General features: G+C 41.0%; 2 protein-coding genes across 8 annotated transcripts in view; one reads left to right on the top strand and one right to left on the bottom strand.

Annotated features, from left to right (window-relative positions):
• LOC307032488 (complement C3-like) overlaps positions 1-14,873 on the top strand; it is a 76,183-nt gene that overhangs the window by 9,679 nt on the left and 51,631 nt on the right. For all 4 annotated transcript variants that reach the window (XM_079670467.1, XM_079670468.1, XM_079670469.1 and 1 more), the window contains exons 6-16: positions 861-943; positions 1,046-1,133; positions 1,324-1,426; positions 1,739-1,859; positions 1,988-2,103; positions 11,029-11,175; positions 12,866-12,965; positions 13,428-13,522; positions 13,647-13,838; positions 13,973-14,128; positions 14,282-14,411. In XM_079670467.1, coding sequence (XP_079526593.1) covers positions 861-943; positions 1,046-1,133; positions 1,324-1,426; positions 1,739-1,859; positions 1,988-2,103; positions 11,029-11,175; positions 12,866-12,965; positions 13,428-13,522; positions 13,647-13,838; positions 13,973-14,128; positions 14,282-14,411 — 1,331 coding nt within the window. The remainder of the gene's footprint in view (positions 1-860; positions 944-1,045; positions 1,134-1,323; positions 1,427-1,738; positions 1,860-1,987; positions 2,104-11,028; positions 11,176-12,865; positions 12,966-13,427; positions 13,523-13,646; positions 13,839-13,972; positions 14,129-14,281; positions 14,412-14,873) is intronic.
• The window catches only part of LOC307032489 (FHF complex subunit HOOK-interacting protein 1A-like), a 100,146-nt gene that overhangs the window by 38,255 nt on the left and 47,018 nt on the right, over positions 1-14,873 (bottom strand). The window lies entirely within an intron of this gene.

Below are 14,873 nucleotides of genomic sequence, written 5' to 3'. Positions count from 1 at the left end.
GAGTAATCACAAGACGAGAAACAGCCGGGCAGGGGAGGAGAAACAAAAGGGCCACAGGTGAACACAATCAGACAACTAGACACACCAGGGAAACTAACGACCGGGAGGAAAACACAGGGAAAAGGACCAGACAATATACCAAGAGGAAAACATGACAGGGAGAAAAGCAAAACACCCAAACCTAGACATAGAAACGTGACATAACACAATAATCGTAACAGTTCTAATCTGTCAAAATGACAGACTGCTTTCAGATCAGACGGGAAATATTCTGTTAACGCGACCTCTGGTTGGCACAGTAGTTCCTGGGCTCTATAACACCTTACTGCACTTCATCTGGAAATTCATTTGTAAATTCATTCAGCTGCGAATATGCTACTTTAGTTCATTCAGATTCACAACTGAATGAACTAAAGTAGCATATTGGCTTTCTGGCCGAAATTATTAAGGATTGAAATAACAGTTTTCTTGTGGTCATTATATTTTCTCACTCTCAAATAAATCGTTTATTTATTAATTTATTTATCTATAACAATGAAGCATTTTAATTGTAAATGGACAGATTCAATAGAAATAGGCCAACATGTAATGCCTATGTAAAACTAATCAGCGTAAAAAGAAATACAATAAAAGTACTAATACCTTTACTCCCTACTACACTACTTACCTGAAAACGTTACATTTTAGTGTAGGGCACTAATAATTATATTCAGCAGCTCATTTTTTTATCTTTTATTTGTGAATTCACAAGATGTAAATACCTTCACAGAGTATGAGGCCTGATTCCTGTATTACCTTGTTACCTCTCTAAATTTGTGTTTAAATGTTGTGTTTGTGTTTTTGTTTGTTTCTATGTTTAGTACCGGACAGTGGAAGATCCGCGCAAAGTTCCACAGCAACCCACAGCAGAGCTTTAGTGCAGAGTTTGAGGTCAAAGAATATGGTGAGTCTCCCATTACCTGCACTTTCATTTAAAACCAATATCAACTTAAAACATTTACTCGTTTTTTTTACTGGATTGGTAAAACCATAAATATATTTTCAGTGCTTCCCAGTTTTGAGGTTAAACTGAATCCTACGAGATCTTTCTTCTACGTGGACGACCCAGCGCTCACAGTCAACATTAAAGCCACGTAAGAGAAATTTCTTGTTCCGTGGCTTTAGAGGCTGTCTGATTGGTGGATTGATTGTAGGAATGAATACCGGTTGCTGTTTAGAGGTTGGGTTGACGCACTTGCTCTTTTAGTTTCTTAATCATTTATTTTTACTTTGTTTAAAATGAACCTGTTTTGATTCATACATTTCCCTCTCTTCTGGATTTAGGTATTTGTTTGGTCAAGAGGTGAATGGGATGGCCTACGTTGTGTTTGGGGTCATAAATGATGGTGAAAAGAAGAGCTTTCCAAGTTCTCTTCAGAGAGTGCAGGTGAGCACATTCTACACTAACTATATTTCACATGTGTTTTGGAAGAGTCTCACACTCACAACATGTCTAGTATTTCTCCTCTAACTCAAAGATCTGCAGTTATTTCTGTTTCATTTCTATTCACAGATATTATGTATTTAGCGTGTTTAAAATGTAACATAGTGACAACGATGGTGGTGACAAAACACAGTCTTTTCATATTGTTTTAATTGAGAGACCCTTAGCAGCAGGAAATAAAATGTTGTATTATCAACTGTTCACTGTAACACTATACTACATTTTAAGACACATTTTTTAACTATGTTACATTAGATTAAAGAAGGTGTTGGAGCTGTCACGCTGAAGAGAGAGCACATCACAACAACCTTCAAAAAAATTGAAGAACTGGTGAAGAAATCCATATTTATAGCTGTCAGTGTGCTAACGGAGAACGGTAAGAAAGAGACTAAGAATATTCCCAAACGACAGGGGGGAAACATAAATATACTTTACAAAGATTACATTATAAACAACAATCTTGTAATCTGTATTGATTTTATTTGTTTCTGCATCTATTAACAGGTGGTGAAATGGTGGAGGCAGAGTTGAGAAATATTCAGATTGTTGAATCTCCTTACACCATCCACTTCAAGAAAACTCCAAAATATTTCAAACCAGGAATGACCTTCCAAGTTGTGGTAAAGTACTTTACATTAACTTTAAAAGATTACTATAAAAAAAGCACTTTATAATAACATTAGCAAAAGTATGGCTATAGTTTTGATGTATTAAATAATTTTCAGAAAGACGGTTACTCTTTTTTAAATTATTAAACCTAAATAGAGTTTTCTACGGAGCCCTGGAGAGTTCATAGAGAGAAAAATAAATAAAACAAGGCCACGTTTTATTAATTTGTGCGCACAATATACTTTCTCGTTCACACAAGATACTTTCTTATCGTAAGACACATCGAACTGCCCGATTATTACGCCATATTATTAGTTTTATGAAGAATATGTCCGTTCGCCAGGGCATGTGTGGGCATTTGTTTATGATAGTGTTGTTCGTTCCGGTGCACTCTGTCAGGGCTATAGCGCTACATCGAGATTAAGATTACACGTCTCTCTTGAAAGTGAGACCTTGAAAGTGAGACCTTGGCCCTTTCTCATTTCATCAAATCTCCCTCCTCGACTCCTCGGTCCTTCGGTAGTGACCCGGAAATGAATTTCAGCACGCCATGTTGAAGGACATCTCATTTAGGGCTGAATCTATTTTAAATCGAAATTATGAATCGCAAAGCCTGCAATTTAAAAAAAAAAAAAAATAATATTAATTCTTGTGTGTCAGTCATCCACACCAATCAGAAGTGCTGTGCTCCACATGTGCTCAACATGTACCAGCCATTGTTAACCAATCAGAAGTGGCCCATGATAGAAGGTGATAGACAGATTGATCCAATCACCTGCCAAGTATTTTTGAAAGTGCCTGCCCTTTCCAAATGGCTTCCAATGTGGAGCTTTCCTAGATAGTTTGGTGAAACAAACCATCTGAGTCAGGTTAGTAATGCTCCATCACATGTTTTACATCTATTACAGGGTGAATCTTAAACTGAAGCTTGATTTTAAAGCAACCCAACGGAAGTTTCATGTAAGTTTTGTTATTTCACTCGTAGCAGAAAAATCGCAATTAGATTTTTTCCCAAAATCGTGCAGCCCTAATCTCATTTCTCTAAATGCACTTCGAGGACCGAGGATCGAGCGTCGAGGAGGCTCTCTGGAGGAGTTATAAACGAGGATACACTGATGGGTCCTGCACGGTCCTCCACGGCTCCTTCGTAGATGCATTTCCGGGAACAGAGATGTTTCAAAGAGTCGTGACGCACGGCCGGAATTATCTCAGCCAATGACAGCTCTGCATGCATCTCCTGGATATTATTTTATTAACTGCTTTCATCGCGACACGATGTTTCCAGAGAGAACAGCTGTGAGGTCCGTGCAGAAAGCAGAGCAGTGTGTAACATATATATCAGTCAGTATAACAGGCCTACTCTCTGTATTTGCTTTAGTTTAGATATCTACAAACAAAGAGTCGATATTTTTCTAAAACCATTTAGTGCTTCACATAATAAAATACACAACGGCTGTAGCCTGATTATATGCTTTAGGAGCTGTATAGGTGCGTGTGTAGGTGTGTGCGTGGTACAGTGTGTAGATGTGTGTGGTACAGTGTGTAGATGTGTGTGGTACAGTGTGTAGATGTGTGTGGTACAGTGTGTAAATGTGTGTGGTACAGTGTGTAGATGTGTGTGGTACAGTGTGTAGGTGTGTGTGTGGTACAGTGTGTAGACGTGTGCGGTACAGTGTGTAGGTGTGTGTGTGGTACAGTGTGTAGGTGTGTGTGTGGTACAGTGTGTAGATGTGTGTGGTACAGTGTGTAGGTGTGTGTGTTGTACAGTGCGTAGATGCAGTGGACAGATGGGTCTCAGTTGGTTTGGTGTCCTCTGCTTACTTTTAATACTTGTAAATAAAACTTTTGGCCCGTAATTTCAATTCCCCATTGTAGCGACCAGAGAGGGGGGGATATATCCAGTCTCTGATAGTGTTACGTTATTATGAGAGTGCTCTGTTTGATTCTGAAATTTTATATATTTATATAAATATATAAAAATACGTATATATGTGTGTGTTTGTCTGCATCTGTAGCCTGTTACTTTCTGTTTATACCGCACTGTGAATGAATTAAAAGTAAATATATAAGTGGTCATGAACACATCTGTCCATCAGACAGAGGGCTGCTGTGCCTCCTGTCATCATTAATGGACATCTCTTCAAAATGACCGCTCAGAGGAGAGGAGTTCTCATTTCTCTACCCGCCTGCTGCTTCCCCTCCTCTCTCCTCGGTTCCCCTCCTCGGCTCCTCCGCTCGCATCTCCTGTGGGCGGGACTAAGTCTCGAGGATAGGAGTCGAGGATAGGAGTCGAGGAGGGGAGTTGGAGAAATGAGAAAGGGCCCTTGTGTCGCAATGAGATTTTACACCTCTATAAATAAAGGCTAAAAAAGATTAAACACATTTCTTTCACTTGGGAATACAAATCTAACTATGGAGAACCAGATGTGTGTAAATTACTGTTCATGGTAATTTGAAAACAAATGCCGGTGTCGGACACACACAAACACACCGAACACACACACACAGAGCGGAGCTGAGCACAAACACACACACATTACATTGACAGGTTTATGATATTACTAAGACACGAGTGGATCTGACTTTAATTACATTTGATTCGAGTGTTTCGTCAACTTGATGTGTTGATTAAAATAATACTTCTGCTTACAGTATGTGACACTGTGTGTTGCACGGCCAGATACGGCTCAAGAAGCTGATTCGGAAAAGGAAATATATGATAGTCTACATTGTGATGTGATATGAATGATAATGGGACACATTGACGTCTGCACTCACAGTGCAGAACTGTACGTAATGTTACTTTGATCCGGTTATTATGTTGTGGCAGATATTTAAGTAAGCTTTCTTAACGCTAATGTTATAATAGTCAGATTGCTCTGAAGATGGGAGGTGACATTCTATTAATGTTCACGTTCACACAGTCGGTGATTTTTGCCGGCCGTCTTTGCTGCAACGGCAGCTTTTCTGTATTTCCTTTATCCTGTAATATGACTTGATCAATTTCACTGAGTTGATCTCTTATCCTGGAATCTCACCTGGGGGGTATGCTACGAAGCAGGATTTTCGCTTAGCCGGCTAACTTCAGGGAAAACTCTGGGTTTCCGGTCCTACGAAGCTGGTTCTCTTTTTAGCAGGCTAGATCTCGCTGAAGTTAGCTCGCTAAGCGAAAATCCGGCTTCGTAGTAGAGGCCTCAGGTGACCGGACATCTCCTTCATAAAACGAGTAATAGGGTTCAAGGTTCTTTATTTTGTGTGTAGTTATGTCGATGAAATTCTTAGGTCACAGGCTTCTCCAACAGTGCAACACAATAACCCAGATACACAGAAAAATATAGTGCAAGTAAATAGTAAATAGTAAATACAAAAAGAAAAATAGTTTAAAAAAAGTGAAATAGTGCAATAAAAGTCTATATTTAAGTTATTGGAATGATATATTAGATAAATAGATACATAATTACTAAGTAGCAGATGAATGTTATGGATGTTGTTACAATAGTTCAGGTGTTTAACAGTCTTATTGCCTGTGGGATGAAACTGTCCCTGAGTCTGGTGGTTTTAGTCCGGATGCTGCGGTAACGCCTGCCAGACGGCAGCAGACAGAACAGTTTGTGGCTGGGGTGATGGGGGTCTTTTATAATCCGGAGGGATTTCTTCCTGAACCGCTGGGAGTAAAGGTCCTCCATGGATGGCAGCTCCATCCTGGTGATGTTCTGTGCAGTTTTCACCACCCTCTGTAAAGCGTTACGATTGAGGGCGGTGCAGCTGCCTTAAATCAATAGTGCGAAAAGGGGTGGGGTCAATATGACCCGCTTGGCGGAAATAGGTATAAATGGCAATTTATTTGGTGATTTCTTCAACCTGACTTCATATTGACACATTTTAACAACATAGGGTGCTACATAACACACTTTCAGGAAAAGTCACTGACTGGGAGACTTTAATATTTTATTGAAAAAAAGTTACATACAATAAAAAACAGCTCTGGGTCAAATTAACCCGATTGGCAGTTCTAGTGTTAATAAAAAAAAAGGGCAGGGCTCCCGGTCCTTCTGTGCCTCTACAGCCTGGCTGCTCTCGAAGCGAGCAAAAAAAAACATGCAAAAAAGCTTTTCAGCTCATCTGGGAGAGATGCGCACGCAGACACTCCTGCAGCACCCCCTGCTGCTCATTTGTAGTCTGTCATTGTTCTTAGTCCCGCCCACATTGAAGTCAGATTCCACCTTGTCTTTGTACTGTCTCTTTGCACTGCTGATAGCTCTCCAGAGTTCATACCTAGAATTCCTGAACTCCTCCAAATCTCCAGCTCTGTGCGCTTGCCTTTCAGCTTGGTACGAACCTCGCTGTTTATCCAGGGCAATTGATTTGGGAATGTTCGTACAGAAACCTTCAGTACCACGTCATCGATGCATTTCCCAATTAGCATATGACCGTGTCAGTCTGTGTATTGTGTTATTGTCCTCAAACACACTCCAATCCGTTGATGCAAAGCAATCCTGCAGTGCTGAATCTGACTCCTCACTCCATCGCTGTACTGTCCTTGTTACTGGTCTGTCCCATTTCAGTTTCTGCTTGTGAGCAGGCAGCAGTGAGATGTGGTCTGATTTGCCGAAGGGAGGGCGAGGGAGAGCCTTATATCCATGTCGAAAAGGGGAATAAAGATGGTCCAGTATGTTTCCCCCGTGCGTCGGGCAGCTGATGTGTTGGTAGTACTTCGGCATGACCTTCTTCATGTTAGCGGTGTTAAAATCCCCGGCCACAACGAACGCCGCCTCTGGCCGTGAATTATCTGTCTTGTCAATAATCCCAAACAGCTGATCGTGTTGTTGTCAGCGAGCGGCAGAATATACACTGCTGTAATAGGGGGAATAATCGGAATAATCTATTCAGCTGTTCTAATGAAGGGAAACATAGTGAAGTAAACAGTAAAAGCCACAGCTCTTTGCAGCTGGTGCTGCTCTTCTCAGATTATGCTGAGTTACACATGACTGCCTCCAGTGCCCTGTACGACGAAGCCGGTTCAACAGACCCTGGATATGTTTGAGTTACCCGGCTTAACTAACCCTAACAAACACGATCTCGCTAAGCGGTCCTACGAAGCTGGTTATCAACTCCGTAAATCAACCATGGCCCTTTGTAATTCACTAATTTCCCCTCCTCGATGGGGGGGAGCCGAGGAGTAGGGCTGTCCCGAATACCATTTTTCGGGCTCCGGATATTCGGTAGTAATCAGCAGCGAATTTTCGAATATTCGGTGCGGAGAGATTTGTATATATTTTTTATAAAAATATTTTGAAAAAACCTTTTTTTTTTCAAAAAGGTTTCATAACACGCTCCAAATCCGAGACACCTGACAACACGCTGTTAGGCAGAAGCGCAGAAAGAGCATACTATTACGATTTATATGTATTTATTGTCTCAGTACTCGCAAACATTAAAACTAAATGTGTCTTCTGTAGGGTAACTGTAGGGTCTGCTGTATTGTTGAGGATGTTGATTGCTCGGATGCGTTGCACAAGTTATTATTAGGCTGAGCTACTCAACTTTATGCCATTGCCTTAGCCCCAGATGTTCCTACATTAGTCACTATTTTCACTATTCGGATCAAATTAAAAAAACTAATATAAAAAAACAATTTGGTTGCTTGCTTGCAACTATTTTCCAAGCAAAGTAAGTGCACGTTTTTATCATGTGTAACGTTACTGTTTAAACGGCGGATAAAGCAGCTTCATCATGGCAACTTGACAACAGCTAAGCTAAGCTAGGCTACTACTTACAGCATCCAGCTGACTTTTCAGAGTTGTTGTGCCGCCGTGGTAGGCCAGTTTCTTATCGCATATATGGCACATATTCTTCTTACCGTCGTCCAATTTAAAATGGTCCCACATAGCTGAAGTCTTCGGCATTTTGTGGGTGAAGCGAGGTGAAGCGTGCCGTTTGCGTTCGTGACTGTGAGTGAACGCGATGTCAGGAGCACAGGCTGAGATTGTATATATTTCTGCATTTTAACAGTGCAATTCAAAAGTATAAATATAGCATAAGAATATGGCAATTCGCCTTTATTAATAGCATACATTTAGAAAAAAAAAAAAAAATAATTGAAAAAATAAAAAACATTTTTTGGGAAAAAAAAAAAAAAACGAATATCCGAATAATGAAATTGAAGCCTGAATAGTTGGCCAATGAACGAATATCCGAATAGTCGAATATTCGGGTACAGCCCTACCGAGGAGAGAGGAGTGGAAGCAGCAGGCGGTTAGAGAAATGAGAACTCCTCTCCTCTGAGCGGTCATTTTAAAGAGACATCCATTAATGATGACAGAAGGCACAGCAGCCCTCTGTCTGATGGACAGATGTGTTCATGACGACTTATAAATGTACTCTTAATTCATTCACAGTGCGGTATAATGAGACAATAACAGGCTACAGATTTGGATATATATACACACACACACACATATATATTTATATAAATATATACAATTTCAGAATCAAACAAGTATGAGAGCACTCTCATAATAACGTTACACTATCAGAGACTGGATATATCCCCCCCCCCCCTCTCTGGTCGCTACAATAGGCGCTTTCACACCGGAGTACTTTTCTCCGTACCTTTCCCTTTTAGTTCTGATAGTTCCTGGGATTTTGCTTTCACACCAAAAACAAAACTTGGTTCATGAGAACTTTCCCCCTCCCCCTTTTTAGTCCCTGCTAGAGAGCTGGTACTTTCCTGGGGAGAAAAAAGTTCCACTTTCTGATTGGCTGGGCGGATTGCAATCCACGCCCCGTAAAACTTTAAAAATTGTTGTGATGCCGCCATTTTTATTAGCATTATTAGCATTAGCCCGGCGCACCAACGGAGAGAGAAGCGGTGGAGATGAGGAGGTGTCGGTGTTCTGGCGATTTACCAGCAGCTTCTACCGAAGCCAGTCCCCAACTCCGGGGACTGTCTTCAGTAGAAGTATACGCCGTGAAGTTGTTTGCGGCCTGCCAGTAAACCCAAAGCAGAAGAAGAAGAAGTGACGTCAGCGGGTTCATTCGCGTAATCTTCCCTCAGGGACTTATTCCGGTGTGAACGTGATCTGCTCTTTAGTTCCATGAACTAAAGAACTCCGGGGAACTAAGTGCTGGGAACTAAGTACAGCAAAGTACTTGGTGTGAAAGCGGCTAATGAGGAAATGAAATTACCGGCCAAAAGTTGTATTTACAAGTATTAAAAGTAAGCATAGGACACCAAACCAACTGAGACCTGTCTGTCCGCCGCATCTACGCGCACACACACACACACACACACACACACACACACACACACACACACACACACACACACACACACACACACACACACACACACACACACACACACACACACACACACACACACACACACACACACACACACACACACACACACACACACACACACACACACACACACACACACACACCTACTACAGCTCCTAAAGCATATAATATATATCAGGCTACAGCCGTGGTATTGTGTATTTTATTATGTGAAGCACTAAATGGTTTTAGACAAATATCGACTCTTTGTTTGTAGATATCTACTAAACTAAAGCAAATAAAGAGAGTAAGCCTGTTATACTGAGTGATATATATTTTACACACTGCTCAGACCTCACAGCTGTTCTCACTGTAAACATCGCGTTGCGATGAAATCGTTTAATAAAATAATATCCAGGGGATGCATGCAGAGCTGTCATTGGCTGAGATCAGTCCGGCCGTGCGTCACAACTCTGTTAAACATCTCTGTTCCCGGAAATGCATCAGCGGAGGAGCCGTGGAGGACCCATAACGTTAAATTACATGTCACTTGTTACACGCTTTTATCCAAAGTGACTTACATACTCAATACTGTGGGCAATCGCCACAGGAGCAATTTGGGGTGAAGTGTCTCAGGGACACAACGACATGCTCACTGCAGTGGGGTTTGAACCTGTGACCCCATAATCCGAATACAAACGCACAACCCACTGCGCCACACGCCTAGATTATAGCTCCTCGTATGGCACGCTGAAATTAATTTCCGGGTCACTACCAGAGGACCGAGGAGTCGAGGAGGGGTAATTAGTGAAATGAGAAAGGGCCCATGGTTTCTCGGTCCGGCTGAGAGCGCGTTCACGTGAAAGGGACGGGGTTAGCAACATTTGATCAATCACAAAGATGGAAAAGCGTGCTGACAGCGCAGCGTCATACTTCATGAATGAATAGTAAATAGCAAATCCTGCTTCGTAGTACAGGCCACTGGTGCCGCAGAGATTTCATGAAGGGAAGGAGGTTTTCCTTCTATACAGCTGTGGGCAGCAGATACTGTGAGAGTCACGGACATTAATTCATAGATCAAAGCAGACTGGTTTACAGACTCTTCTGTTTTGCCAATCCGGTGCTCAAACAAAGAGCTCTACACCCCTGGCCAAAATGTTCCTAAAATGAAGTCTGAGTTTGAAATATATCTCAAATAATGTGTGCACTGCCATTTCTCCACATAAACATAACCGTCTGAAATTAAACGGTTGTCTCCTCTGTGCTGCACTTCCTACTTCATGCGAGAAAAAAAACAGTTCAAAGTAAATACTTTGTCGTTCGCACAAAATACTATCTAGTGCGCACGAGAAAGTATTTTGTGCGAACAAGATCATGAACCTTTAGGGGCTCCGTAGTTTACTTCTCTCTTATTATATTATTAATAATAACAGATCACATCATTATTTGTCATGGATTTGAATTATGATCTTAAGGCAGATTTTTCAGATAGAAATTAAGCTAAATTAAGCTTTGTGTCACTATAAACCATCTAAGTCATCATATTCAGTGAACAGAGCTAGATATTAGTCCTGAGATTTGACCTTTATAAGATCTAATAAGACAGTAAACCTTTTTTTTAATTGTTGAACTGTTTGTGTCGGTGTTGGCAGGTCGAAGTTGTGAATCCTGACAACACTCCGGCAAAAGGTGTTTTATTTGTGGTTGAACCAGGCACCGTGAATGGCAAGACCGCAGAAAATGGCATGGCAAGCCTAACCATCAATGCAGGAGGGAAAGAAAAACTACTGATGATCAATGTAAGTCTCTTAACAATTCATAGAGGCACCACAGGCCGAGTTTCAAATGTAAGCTTTGACCTACAATTAATGAATAATCATTATAAACATTTTTGATATTTATTTTTTAAGGTGAATTCAAGCAGAGCTATCAGCAGATGTTGTTGCTTCTTTATAGCTCATTGCTTAACTTCCAATTGTTTGCATATTTAAAGAGCCTGTGACACGAGTTTCCCCCATCATCCAAACCCATCAATTTGAGTAAATATTGTCCCCTTGAAAACCGTTACTGAACTGATTTTGGATATTTGTACTTTGATAACCATTAATCTGCCCTGCAATGTTGACCATTTTCTGGATCCTCTCGGGGATTCTTCAAGTCCCGCCAAATTATGTGTGACGTCATTGCGGGCACAGCGCTCCAGCTGCACCGTTCAGGATTCCAGCATCTGCATGTAAACGCACGATGGCGCACACAGCAGCAAGCTCAGACAGCGATGACAGTTTAATTTTGAACGTGTCTGAGAGCTCATATGAGGCTGAAGGATCGGTTTATGTTGTATCTGTTAGAAGTTTAGGAATTAGGTGCGTCAATATGGGCGATCATACGGTCATGTAGCCAGTGGTGGACTTGGACTAAAAATCATCCCGGGACTCTCGACCGGCCCACTTCGGTACCGCTAGTAAATTGTCAACGGGGGGAGTGGGGGATGTGCTAGTGACTTATCCGACCGGCCCACTTCGGTACCGGCCCATCGGGATTCGTCCCGATGGCCAGTCCGCCACTGCACCCAGCCCACGTAAACTGTCAACGGGGGGAGCCTCGCTGCGGGGAAACGGTGGACCGAGTGTCCCGATCGGAGTGGGAATAATAATAATAATAATAATAATCTGTGCATTTTATCCATTAATTTCCCCAACATTGTGGTAAAAAAAACACACGTTTAATCCATGTTGGTGTACTACAACTACTAAAAGCATCGGTTTGTTTTCTCATCAGGAAATGCAGACCGGCTCAAACAAACGATTTTTAAATCATCATCCTCACGATCATTTAATGTATCATATGTTCGCCGAATTGACATGAAAGCACTAATAAATGTAGTTTTCATCCACTTGAGTTTACTACAAAAATAATCGATTTGTTTTTATATCACATCCGACGGGAGGAAATTCAGCAGCTCTCACTACCGATTTTTAATCCTAATTTAATCATCATCTTCACCACGATCATTTATGTTTATGTTCGCCGAATTGACATGAAAGCACTGACAAATATGAATATACTGTAGTCAACTTCATTAAAACGTTATTAACGTGCCTAAACTCAGTAATTCACTATTTCTACGCATGGCAACACACTTTGTCCGTGTTTGGCTCTCTCGCCGCACAGTGAAGCGTTCCCGCATTGACGTCACTTCCGGCTTCCCCCAAAACTTCAAAATGAGTCGAAGGAATTTCCCCGCGATGTTCGAAATTATTGATATTTATCGGAATGGTATCGCACCTTCTTTTTTAAACTGACGGTTCGAGATGACTAGTAGCCCAATATTTCATTGCACAACAGTTGTTGGGATGCTGTCACAGGCTCTTTAATTTACAGTATGTGAAAGGTGAAGCTTATCTTAACCGTAGCCAGGATAAAGATGGAATAGGAAAGACTCCATATTTATTCAACCATGTGTATGCTTATGTGTTTCTTTCATTTCAGGCAAAGACGAATGATCCCTTTATTTCACCGACAAGACAAGCATCAGCCAACATGACAGCTCTCCCATATATTACCCAAAGCAGCAACTATATCCACATAGGTAAGAGACCAGGGGTGGGAATCTTTGTGTATACCACTATTTTACTTTGTATCTTTTGAATCAAGGTTTTATTCTAAATTGATCCTCAATGAACAGTTGCTAATTTAGGAATAGACTCCAATTCGCCTTGCGCTTATTATGGCTGTTTGGCAAATTACGGAGTGAAAGTAGATTGAAGCGTGTATGAAATTATGTTTTTTTTAGATTTGAGGAAGTTATGATTTGCAAGACTTTGGACGGTATTGAGCCAAATACCTTTAGAATAATATGCCTGGAAAACATGCTCCTTTTATTATATTTTTCACTTTTATGGAACAAGTTAATCTAGAACTCTCTTGCTCTAGAATTATTGTCCATCATAATCAATATAAAATATCATTGTTTTATGGGGAAAAAATGTACTACAATGCTCTACTTTAGAAATACTTCAGATACTGCAATCACAACATGTCATATTTGCAGGTGTGGATTCAGCTGAAGTACAATTAGGAAATAACATGAAAATCGACTTCAACCTCAAAAGGCAGGAAAGTCATGACACTGACATCACATACCTGGTGAGAGATGTTTTAAATCTGTGCATGTGTGCTTATACTACCCTTTTTGTTGCGTCCATCAACTCGTGGAGTGCAGTATACACGCTCATGTGCAATAAGTGCTGATATGTCTGTGTCCCTATAGATCATGAGCAGAGGTCAGCTGGTGCAAAAAGGCTCATACAACACAAGAGGTCAAGTACTGATCTCCCTGATGGTTCTCATTACCAAAGACATGCTGCCATCGTTCCGCGTCATAGCCTATTACCACACAAATGAGAATGAAGTGGTATCAGACTCTGTTTGGGTGGATGTAAAAGACTCCTGCATGGGTTCGGTGAGACACGCAATACAAAACACACACAAACTGATTTATTTATTAATGTATTCATCTGACATTTTCTATGTAAGCAACTGGTTCAACAAATCTAAACTGTAGGTGTAATTAATTTACCTCACCTTCACATTTAGCTGAAGCTGGAACCATCAAGACCCAGACCATCCTATGAGCCTGGCAAAAAGTTTGGTCTGAAGGTTACAGGAGACCCAGGGGCCATAGTGGGACTGGTGGCAGTGGACAAAGGCGTCTATGTCCTTAACAACAAGCACCGCCTCACACAGAAAAAGGCAATTCATTTATATCATATTTTTCTTGCATTCATTGCATGAATACATTTCTAATGACAAATCAGAACTTTAATGTGAGTTTCCAGATATGTCAACCTCTTGCCTTTAAGTCTTGTTTATTTATTTGTGTGTGAATGACTTTCATATGCTCAGGTGTGGGACGTTGTAGAGAAGTACGACACAGGTTGCACACCAGGTGGAGGGAAGGACGGAATGAGTGTGTTCTACGACGCTGGGCTGCTGTTTGAGTCCAACACGGCTTCTGGGACTGCCTACAGACAAGGTGACACTACTTTACTCTCCCCTTCCCTGAACATAGTTTTAAAAAGTGAGCACATACACCTTTATTCATCACCATCAGTCAAGTGCTTCTTTAGAAGTGAGCATATTGTGTTCAGTAGAAGAACTGCATCCTAAAGGGTCTTTTTATGGCTCCCCTTTATGGCTCCCATATCTGGGTATTTGTTCGTAGGAAATGTGTCTTTGGTTGAATTTTCCCTTTGAGGCATTTCCAAGTTTGCATTGACCATGGTGACTGGCCAATGAGCTGAATTGTCCTTATTATGAGGCGGTTTTAAAAACCACCTTTAGCACTTATTCTAAAAAAGTTGATAATTTAAATAAATCAGACGTTCAATATCACATTTTCTCACCCCCACACCCTGTTCACGTGTCCTACCAGAGAAATCACCTCACTCTGATTTTAAAAGTTCCACATCAATTATACAATGCAAAAGGTAGGTTG

The sequence above is a fragment of the Notothenia rossii genome (assembly GCF_949606895.1).
Source record: "Notothenia rossii genome assembly, chromosome: 3".
NCBI lineage: Eukaryota > Metazoa > Chordata > Actinopteri > Perciformes > Nototheniidae > Notothenia > Notothenia rossii.
This window is presented reverse-complemented; position numbering and strand designations above follow the sequence as displayed.